The sequence below is a fragment of the Pipistrellus kuhlii genome, unplaced genomic scaffold (assembly GCF_014108245.1).
Source record: "Pipistrellus kuhlii isolate mPipKuh1 unplaced genomic scaffold, mPipKuh1.p scaffold_m20_p_44, whole genome shotgun sequence".
Taxonomy (NCBI): Eukaryota; Metazoa; Chordata; class Mammalia; order Chiroptera; family Vespertilionidae; genus Pipistrellus; species Pipistrellus kuhlii.
The window spans coordinates 1,973,023-1,983,355 of NW_023425545.1; the positions used below are offsets into that span (position 1 = coordinate 1,973,023).

The 10,333-nt window shown below is 68.9% G+C and overlaps 1 protein-coding gene across 2 annotated transcripts; it reads right to left on the reverse strand.

Moving 5' to 3' along the window:
* Nucleotides 1–1,227: 1,227 nt before the first annotated feature.
* LOC118704496 (galectin 3 binding protein) lies at nt 1,228–8,647 on the reverse strand. Of its 2 annotated transcripts, XM_045572148.1 has the most exons (7): nt 8,523–8,647; nt 7,825–7,894; nt 6,736–6,927; nt 6,332–6,463; nt 3,798–4,050; nt 1,658–2,821; nt 1,228–1,623 (listed from the first exon to the last, which is right to left on the reverse strand). In XM_045572148.1, exons 2-6 carry the CDS (start codon nt 7,874–7,876, stop codon nt 1,696–1,698), a joined length of 1,755 nt encoding a protein of 584 aa, XP_045428104.1. In that variant the 5' UTR covers nt 7,877–7,894; nt 8,523–8,647; the 3' UTR covers nt 1,228–1,623; nt 1,658–1,695. The 2 variants fall into 2 exon arrangements, with proteins under 2 accessions (XP_045428104.1, XP_036268135.1); XM_036412242.2 differs by having other exon boundaries at nt 1,622–2,821.
* Nucleotides 8,648–10,333: the final 1,686 nt, after the last annotated feature.

Below are 10,333 nucleotides of genomic sequence, written 5' to 3' on the forward strand. Positions count from 1 at the left end.
CGGGCGTTGTTTTGCTCGGCTCCGGGAGGCTTCCCCGGGAGCCGGGCCAGCGCCGGGCCACAGGGGCCGTGCAGAGGGCCAGTCCGTGCTGTTTCCAGCCCCGTTTGTGGCCGTTTGTGACGGCAGCCCCGGCTGGTGTGCCCAGTGGTTAGAGCACATGTGTCAAACACAAGGCCCGCGGGCCAAATCCGTCCCGCCAGGCCTTGCAATGTGGCCCGCACCACGCTGTCATCACTGCACTCCGCTGCGTTTCCATCACAATGACAGTTTATGACTGTTCAGTAAACCATTCGGCCCGCGATTTAGGCTGGATTTTAGATTTTGGCCCCTTCTCTGATTGAGTTCGACACCCCTAGGTTAGAGCGTCACCCCCTTCACTGAAGGGTTTCGGGTTCGATTCCTGGCCAAGGCACATGTCTGGGTTGCAGGTTCAATCCCGGGTCTGGTCGGGGTGGGCATGGGAGGCAACCAATCACTGTGCCTCTCTCCCATCGATGTTTCTCCCCTCACTCAAAAAAGTGGATGGAAACACACCTTGGGGGTGAGGATGGACAACCACCACCAGAACGAGGAAAACAGCTGAGGAATGGCCGGCTATGCAGGCGGCTCAGGGGCCAGAACTAGGGGGCGGGGGCTCTGGGGGCGGGAGGCAGGTTGCCATCCTGGCTGCCGGCCTGAACCTCCCTCCCATGGGGCGGGCCTTGAGCCGCCTCCTTCCCGAGGCCAGACAGCCCAGATGCTGCTCCCCGAGGCCCTGGCCAGCCCGGGGCCTGGCTCCCAGCCAGATGCTCCCGCCGGACCCTGCGCCTGCCTGGATCAGGAACCACGGGGACAGGGAGGTGGGGGAGGGACCCAGCGCCGCCATCCTAACCGGACCTCCAGGCTCTTACCACCGATGTGGCGTCTGTGTCCCTCACCCCCGTGCACCCACGTTAACGGCTAAGGTCCCCGGACCTGCTGTCCCTCCGCCCGGGGACCCCACCGGAGCCCCCAGTGCAGCCCCAGGTCCCCAGGACCCCAGCCAGTGTGTGTCCACATGCGACCACCCGAACAGCCGGCTGAGGCGCAGGAAGGGACTCCGTACCCCTGCTGAGCACTTTATTTTATTTTATTTTTTTAATATATTTTATGGATTTTTTACAGAGAGGAAGGGAGAGAGAGAGAGCTAGAAACGTCGATGAGAGAGAAACATCGACCAGCTGCCTCTTGCACACCCCCTACCGGGGATATGCCCGCAACCAAGGTACATGCCCTTGACCGGAATCGAACCTGGGACCTTTCAGTCCGCAGACCGACGCTCTACCACTGAGCCAAACCGGTTTTGGCCCTGCTGAGCACTTTAATCACCGACGGGGCTGAGTGGGACTGAGCCAGAGGGCGGCAGGCCGAGAGGCCCACGTCTCCGCCTCCCGACCAGCGGGCAGTGGCAGCGGGACTAGGGATGCTCGGCTGGGTGAGCCCTGCTGAACCTTCTGGCGCTTCCTTTTCTTTCAGCTCAGAGAGGCGGGCGGGAGCAGGGGGACACCTGGAGGCCCGGGTGGAGGTGGCTGCTTGCGGAGAGGAAGGAGCCGGCCCAGCGCCCACTGGGGCGCCCCTGGGGGAGGGCGGCCCTGGGGGAGGGCGGCCCCTGGGGGAGGGCGGCCCTGGGGGAGGGCGGCCCTGGGGGAGGGCGGCCCTGGGGGAGGGCGGCCCTGGCTAGTCCACCCCCGAGGAGTTGGTCAGGTAGAAGGGGCGGATGACCCCCCGGAAGCTGCTGAAGGAGCCCTCGGGGCAGGGGAAGAAGGAGGCCCTCCGGGAGCCGTTGGCGCCCAGGGCGCCGGGAACCGGGGCCTTCCCGTCCTCGAAGCTCGTGACGTCGGCCACGAAGCGGCCCCCACAGAGCATCAGGGCCCTGTTGGCGTAGCCGATGGTGGGGTCGGAGGAGCCGGACCGGGAGAGGCCCAGCACCGGCACCTCGTCGGAGGAGCAGGAGAACCCGTGGTCCCAGCAGGCCTGGACCGTGGGCAGGTAGACGAGGGTCCAGGAGACGCGGCTGTCCCGGAAGAGGAAGCTGGGGTGCGGTGGCGTCTGGAAGGACCCCGTGGGCGCGGCCGTGGGGAAGTAGCGGCCGTAAGGGCCGTAGTCGTAGCGGTAGGGGTAGCGGTGCGCGGCGTAAGGGGCGCGGCGGGCGGGGGCCGGGGCGCGGGCGCTCTTGTCCACCACCCAGCTCCAGGTGGGCGCGGTGTAGAGCCGGGGCCGGTAGGCCTCCTGGCTGAGGTTCCGGCCGAGGAGCTGGGCCAGCAGCGGCAGGGGCACCGTGTGGAACTCCAGCGCCTGCAGGGTCCGCTCCCGGATCAGCGCCCGGTGGCCGCGGTACAGGCCCAGGCTGCCCTGCAGCTGGAAGAGCTCCTCGGGGGAAATCATGGGGAAGCGGACCTCCCGCAACAGGCCCTCCGCGTCCCCCGGCGCGGCCCCCCGCTCCCGGCTCCAGGCGTCCAGGGCCGTCAGCAGGGCCAGCTCGCTGGGCACGGCCAGCTCGTCCCGGGAGAGCAGGGCGCGGAGCAGGGCCGTGGGCACGTGCGCCCAGGCCTCGGCCGCCGTCAGCGCCTCGAAGTTCCAGGCCAGGAACCGCACGCACAGCTCCTCCAGCGCGGGGTCCCGCGTGGCCAGCGCGTAGGCGTGGAGGTCCAGGGCTGTCCGGAAGGACAGGTCCTGGGGCAGCAGGAAGACAAAGAGGCCCGCGCAGTAGGCCTGCAGCTGCCGCGCCCCGAAGGCCGAGGCCAGCCGGTGGAAGCACTTCACGCTGCGCAGGGACACGTCGATCCGCCGGGAGTAGAAGTACCTGGAGGGGCGGGGGGCTGAGCCGGGGCCGCCCTGGGCCGCCCCTCGCCCCGCAGTACGACGGCGGGGGGCCCGGGGCAGCCACCACCTCTCTTCCGCGTCTGCCACTGACCCGCTGACCCCGCGTGCCCCCATCCTCCCCCGGTTTGTCCCAGGCCAGCCCCCATCCCACGGAGTCTGCTCAGAGCCTGGGCCTGGCACTGGGGCGGACCAGGCCTGATCAGCTAGGAGAGGCCCCCACCTCCTGTCTCCCTCTTCCATCGCCACCCTCGGGGCCACCGTCCTGCTGGCGGCCGCCCTGGGCCTGACCGCTTTCACCGCACCGAGCCCCCGCCCCCACCCGGGGCCCAGCCAGCACCCTGAAAGCAGTGGGTGTCAGTGACCTGAGAAACCGCGGGCACTGGCGAGGGGCCGGTAACTGACAGGTGTCAGCAGCGGACGGGGGTGCTGTGGGCTGGCCCCATGGAGAGCCAGGAAGGACGGCAGCTCTGCCGGGGGAAGCAGAGACAGGCCGAGAGCCCGCCCCCAGCGCTGCCCGAGGCCTGGAAACCACCGCCAGGGCCAGGGCCAGGGCCGCCGCTGGAATCGGCTGGTTCCCCAAGGCCCAAGGGGAGAGGGAGAGGCAGCTTTCCTAGGATTCTCAGCCACGGCCCCAACAGCCCCTCGGGGCCCCCTGGTGGTGGCATGTGAGCACTACCAGCAGGCCTTGCCAGAGAGGGAGAGAGGGAGGGAGAGAGAGGGGGGGGGGGAGAGGGAGGGAGAGGTGGTGGTGGTGGTGTGTGGTGTGCGTGTGTGTGTGTGTGTGTGTGTGTGAACATGATATGTGTATAGTGTGTGGTGTGTGCGTGTGGTATGTGTATAGTGTGTGTGCGTCTGTGTGTGCGCGTGTGTGCGTGGTATGTGTATAGTATGTGTGAGGTATGTGTGTAGTGTGTGGTGTGTGCGTGTGCGTGTGCCCAGCCGCCCGGGACACCCACCTGATGAAGTCCATGACCACGGGCAGGCACTCAGCGTCCACCTCCATGGTGACCGAGCTGCCCGGCTCCGCCCACAGGGCCTGGGCCTCGGGGTTGCTGGCCAGGATGAGGCTGTGGGCGCACAGGCTCAGCGGCTCGGCGCCCTCCGCCTTCACGGCCACGGTCAGGTCGCAGCCGCGCTGGCCGTCGAAGATCTGCGCCAGGGCCGCGGGCAGCGCCGCCGACAGGTCCAGCGTGTGGGCGCCTCCGGTCTCTGGGACGGGCAGGGAGGCACCGCTCGCTGGGAGGCTCAGCCAGCTCCGTGACCCGGAGTACTTCTCCCGGAGTCAGGTCCCCCTTAAACTGCGGCCTCTGCCCCCGCCCCCCACTCAATACGGCTCCTGGGCCATGGACGTCTGCCCGGAGTCAGGGTGCGGCCGCCCACAGCAGCCCCGTCCTCCCAGCCTCACCAGGCAGCCCCTCCGGGGGCGGACCCAAGGGGCTGCTTCTACAGCGAGGCCTGTCCTTTAAACTCCAACCGATCGATCGGTGGATGGATCACCACATCGCCCAGATGTTACCTTCTGGCCCCACGCCTCCTGTGACAGCCCCCAGCAGAGGCCTCGGGGCCTCGGAGCCTCCTTCAGGCCCGGGGGGGCTGCAGGCATGCGACCCACCCCTCAGGCATCACGGGAAGTAACTCCACCTGCTCTTCCTTCGCCGGTAGGCTTCAGTCTGTCCCGGCACCCACCCGCCTCTCGGAGCGCCCTGTGTGCTCCACGCGCACGGGGGCCACTGTAGGTGCTTCCTGCCCCGCACCCTGGCCCTGCCTGGTGCTCCCCTGCACCTGCCCCCGCCTGGTGCTCCCCTGCACCCTGGCCCTGCCTGGTGCTCCCCTGCACCTGCCCCAGCCTGGTGCTCCCCTGCACCCTGGCCCTGCCTGGTGCTCCCCTGCACCCGCCCCAGCCTGGCTCAATCCCCAGGGCGGGAGGAGGGCACACAGGAGACAGCCAATCAATGATTCTCTCTCATCATGATGTTTCTCTCTCTTTACCTCTCCCTTCCTAAAATAAAAAAATAAAAATAATTAAAAAAAAAAAAAAAGATGCCCCAGCCCTGGCTGGTATGCTCAGTGGTTGGAGCACCCTACTGTGTACTGAAGGGTGGAGGGTTTGATCCCTGGTCAGGATGGGGTGGTACGGGAGGCAACCGATGTTTCTCTCTCTCTCTCCCTTCTTTCTCTCTCAAAAAGAAAGAAAAACCCCCAGGCCCCTCAGCCCCAGACGGACCCTCAGCCCCAGGCCCCTCAGCCCCAGGCCCTTCAGCCCCAGACGGACCCTCAGCCCCAGGCCCCTTAGCCCCAGGCGGACCCTCAGCCCCAGGACGGACCCTCAGCCCCAGGCGGACCCTCAGCCCCAGGCCCCTCAGTCCCAGGCGGACCCTCAGCCCCAGGCGGACCCTCAGCCCCAGGACGGGCAGCTGTGGCCGGGCGGCCGGGGCCCGGGTGAGGCTGCGTTGGGGCCGCAGGAATGAACCACTGGCGCTTAAAGAGCGAGGCCTGCGCTCAGCCCCTGGGCGCGGGGCCGACCCGGGACTGCAGGCCGGGCTCACGTGCGGGCTCTGCAGGTGGCCCGCCTCCTGGAGCGTGAGCTCCCTCCAGCCCGCCCCCAGGTGTGTGTGAGCTTGGAGGCCGGGTGCTGGGCGGGGCAGGGAGCTGCCTGACTGGCTCCTGGGCCCCGGGCGGGATGCTGGGGGGCGGGGAGCCCCGGGGGCCCAGGCTTTGGGGGTTGGGGGGAGCCCCAGGGGCCCAGGCTTTGGGGGTCGAGGGGGGGAGCCCCGGGGGCCCAGGCTTTGGGGGTCGAGGGGGGGAGCCCCGGGGGCCCAGGCTTTGGGGGTTGGGGGGAGCCCCGGGGGCCCAGGCTTTGGGGGTTGGGGGGAGCCCCAGGGGCCCAGGCTTTGGGGGTCGGGGGGGGAGCCCCGGGGGCCCAGGCTTTGGGGGTTGGGGGGAGCCCCAGGGGCCCAGGCTTTGGGGGTCGGGGGGGGGGAGCCCCGGGGGCCCAGGCTTTGGGGGTCGGGGGGGGGGAGCCCCGGGGGCCCAGGCTTTGGGGGTTGGGGGGAGCCCCAGGGGCCCAGGCTTTGGGGGTCGGGGGGGGGAGCCCCGGGGGCCCAGGCTTTGGGGGTCGGGGGGGGAGCCCCGGGGGCCCAGGCTTTGGGGGTCGGGGGGGGAGCCCCGGGGGCCCAGGCTTTGGGAGTCGGGGGGGGGGGAGCCCCGGGGGCCCAGGCTTTGGGGGTGGGGGGGGGGAGCCCCGGGGGCCCAGGCTTTGGGGGTTGGGGGGAGCCCCAGGGGCCCAGGCTTTGGGGGTCGGGGGGGGGAGCCCCGGGGGCCCAGGCTTTGGGGGTCGGGGGGGGGGCCCCGGGGGCCCAGGCTTTGGGGGTCGGGGGGGGAGCCCCGGGGGCCCAGGCTTTGGGAGTCGGGGGGGGGAGCCCCGGGGGCCCAGGCTTTGGGGGTCAGGGGGGGAGCCCCGGGGGCCCAGGCTTTGCGGGGGAGCGCGCACCGTTGCTGCAGATGACGCCGGCGTCCTTGCTGTGCTGGCACTTGCTCTGCATCCAGCCCAGGGACGAGCAGTTGGCCAGCGAGGGCTCGGTCCCCGAGCACTGCACCTCGTCCAGCATGACGGGGCCGGTCCCTGTGGACGGAGAGGGCGGGCGCTGGAGGGCGCTCCCCTTCCCTCTGCGCCTCCAGCTGGCCTTCCTCCGGCCTGTCCGCTCCATGGACAGCGAGGTGCTGGAACCTCGGGCACCCCCTTTAGGAGTCTTCCTGCTCCGAGCTTCCCTTTGGGGTAGAGGCCAGTCCAGGGGAGGGCTCTGAGCCCGGTCACAGGGCGGAGCGGGATACCCTCCGTGTCCCAGGCGACCCCCCCCCCCAGGGCCGGGTGCTGTGGGGCGGGGCGGGGCCTACCTGGCCCAAAGGCGGCCCCGCCCAGGGCCTCGGTGGCGTTGGCGAACCCCAGGGCGCGGCAGACGACGCCGGCGTCCACCAGGTCCCACAGGTTGTCGCACACGGTGCCCCACCGGCCTCCGTAGAAGATCTCCACGCGGCCCTCGTTGGGGGCGTCCCCGCTGGCCAGCCGCATGTCGCCATCGCTCACGCCTGCGGGGCTCCGAGGGGACCCGGGTCAGCGGGCAGCGGGCAGCGGGCAGGGCTGGGGGGGACAGGCCGGAGGCCGGCGCAGAGAGCGCCCCCCGGCTCAGCCCTGGCTGCAGCGGATGGCGTCCGGGGCAGTTCTCAGAGGGCACTGCCGGCTTCTGCGGGCCGCAGTGAGGCAGGCCCCTGCCTCGGGGTAGAGAGCCAGAGGCAGGCGCCGGGACTCTGCAAGTCATTGCACCCCCCCATCTGGCTGGGTGCACACCCACCGTCCCTGCCCCCCATCCCTCCCCTGGGAGCTGGAGGGAGTGGAGAATTCCTTAGTATCCCCCAGAAGGTGAAGCTTGGGCCTCAGTGAGAGGTGTCCTGAGCTGACCTGTGACCTGAGCTGACCTGTGACCTGAGCTGATCCCTGACCTGAGCTGACCTGTGACCTGAGCTGACCCTGTGACCTGAGCTGACCCTGTGACCTGAACTGACCCATGGCCTGAGCTGACCTGTGACCTGAGCTGACCCTGTGAACTGAGCTGACCCATGGCCTGAGCTGACCCTGTGAACTGAGCTGACCCATGGCCTGAGCTGATCCCTGACCTGAGCTGACCCTGTGACCTGAGCTGACCTGTGACCTGAGCTGATCCCTGACCTGAGCTGACCCTGTGACCTGAGCTGACCTGTGACCTGAGCTGACCTGTGACCTGAGCTGACCCTGTGACCTGAGCTGATCCATGGCCTGAGCTGATCCCTGACCTGAGCTGATCCCTGACTTGAGCTGACCCATGACCTGAGCTGATCCCTGACCTGAGCTGACCTAGTGACCAGCACCGGTGAAGCGCTGCCTGGCCGCCTGCAGGGACTAAGCCAGCCCAGCCAGGGAGACACCGGCGGGTGCTGGGCCCAGCTCACCTTGAGTCCCTACGACCAGCAGCCACAGGCAGAGGAGCTGGGGGAGGGCCATGGTGGCCGGGGCCGCGCCCTGCAGCAGAAGGAGGCGGAGTGAGGCAGCAGTGAGCCTGCCCGGAGCAGGCACAGCCCTCCGGCCCTCACTGAGGGGAGGGCAGAGGGCGCCTTGGGGACCCTACGCAGAGCAGGGCGGGTGCTGGCGCCCCAGGGGTCCCTGGCCCCTTCTGAAAAACGTGCTCCAAGGACCTGCAGGACCTGCTGGATGAAGGGGGCTGCGTCTCTGGGCAAGGATCGGAAACGGCTCATCTCAGAAAGCAGGCCCTGGGGGGCCGGGGCGGGTGGGGAGGGCCAGGCGGGGCAGGGTGGGGCGGGGCGGGGCGCGGGGCCGGGCAGAGAGAGGCCCAGGCCCTGCATGAGTGGCTGGAGGTCCTGCAGACGGAACATTCCGTGACCCTGGGGGGAGCGAGAGCAGGCTGGGGGGGCGCATGGGGGGCGCGGACATCCCAGCCGGCCAGGGGGACAGAGGCCCTGGGCAGCCAGGAGCGGGGACAGGCCTCCGGCCTCTGTGCAAATTGGCGAGAGGGCTTGTGTGCGGGTCAGGGATGGTGAGGCCGCCTCCGAGCCGGCGTGTCCGGGCGGCGACCCCCGCCGGGGGACCGGGAGCAGGCGGTGACCCTGGGCTGGGGGCGGGGAGCACCCACCTGGGCTCGAAGGCGCCGCACGGCCTGAGCGGCGCCGGTGGCCTGGGTCCGGCTGCAGGGCCTCCGAGACGGCCTCTGCCCCGCCGCGGAGCAGCGCTCCCACACCCAGGAGTTTCGATTCCCAGAAACCACGTGACCCGGGGCTCTCCTGGGGTTGGCTGCTCCGCTGGGGTCCCTCTCCCCCCTCTCCCCTCCCTCTGCTCTGCCGTGGGCGTGGGTGAAGGCAGATCGGGGTGAAAGGCCGTCTGCTGTCGGGCCCCAGGGGAGGGGAATGGCGGGAAGGCCGGGTGGCTGGGTCTGCTAACAGCTGGTGGAAACGCTTACAAACCTCAAGCTGCTCAGTCTTCAGCCCCAGGTCCCAGGAAAGCCCTTCCCGTCACCAAGGCTGACGGGTCCGCTCCCGGGCTTCACGAGGGAACGTGGGAGAGCGTGACGGTCCCCAGGGTCTCGGCTCCGACGGGGACGGCAGGCCCCAGGCCATCTGCGTCCGCGTGACAGTGTGGCTGGCGCTGCCGGGCCGGAGCCACTGCTGAGAGCGCCGGGCTTTGGGATGCTCTCCCGTGCCCCAGCCCGGCCCCACAGCAGGCAGGAGCCGCACTGCGTAACCTCAGACATGAGCTGCTTACTGGTTCACTAACCCTCATCCGCGGGTATTTTCCGTTGGTTTTTAGGGTGAGGGGGAGAGAGCGGGAAAGACGGAAATATCAAGAGAGAGACTCATTTGCCGAAGCTGGTTTGGCTCAGTGGTGGAGCGTCAGTCTGCGGACTGAGGGGTCCCGGGTTCGATTCCGGTCAGGGGCATGTGCATTGGTTGCGGGCACATCCCAAATGGGGGGTGTGCAGGAGGCAGCTGGTCAATGTTTCTCTCTCATTGATGTTTCTAACTCTATCCCTCTCCCTTCCTCTCTGTAAAAAATCAATAAAATCTATTTAATAAAAAAAAAAAGTCACTGATCTCAGAGAGGAAGGGAGAGGGAGGGAGAAACATCAATGATGAGAATCACGGACCAGCTGCCTCCTGCAGGCCCCACACTGGGATGGAGGCTGCAACCTGGGCCTGTGCCCTGACCGGGAATCGAATCGTGACCTCCTGGTTCCCAGGCGGACGCCCAATCACTGAGCCACACTGGCTGGGCCAAATGCTCTTCTATCATCTGAAAACAAGGGGTGGGCTGTTTACAAAGTGTGGAACCTGGAGCTGTGGCCCGCGCAGGCCGGGAGGGACGAGGGCCGGAGAGTGCGGAGGGCGCTGCCCGGACAGGGTCAGAGCTCCCAGGGCCCCGAGGTGGCGGCTCCCCCCGTCAGCCTCTGGGGACACGGGGGGTGGGGGGACAGGAGTGTGTGAGGGACAAAAGGGAGGGAGGACCGGCCCGCCTGCTGCCGCCAGCGAGGCCTCTCCTCCCGCTCCTGCTGCCCAGGCGGCCTCCTCAGAGCCTGTGTGGGATCCTCGGCCGGCGCGGCTCCAGGCTCCTTAAGTCCCGCCCCAGCCGCTGCACAGGTGCTGGCGTGAGTGGCTCTATTGTTGCCTTGTTCCCACGCGGACAAGGAAGTCAAGGCACCTGGCCAAAGCGAGCACCTGGGAAAAGCCAGGCCCGACGCCAGAGGCCCGGCCGCGAAGGTGCTGCCCACCAGCAGCGACTGGGCCCACCCCCTGGGTGAGCCCCCGGGTGAGCCCAGCCTGGGTGGCCCCCGGCTCTGAGCCCCCGGGTGAGCCCCCGGCTCTGAGCCCCGGGTGAGTGTGAGGCACCGGGGCCTCTGCCAGGCCCCTCTCGGAGCCCTGGGCGGCCACACGGAGCAGGAGACCAGACCAG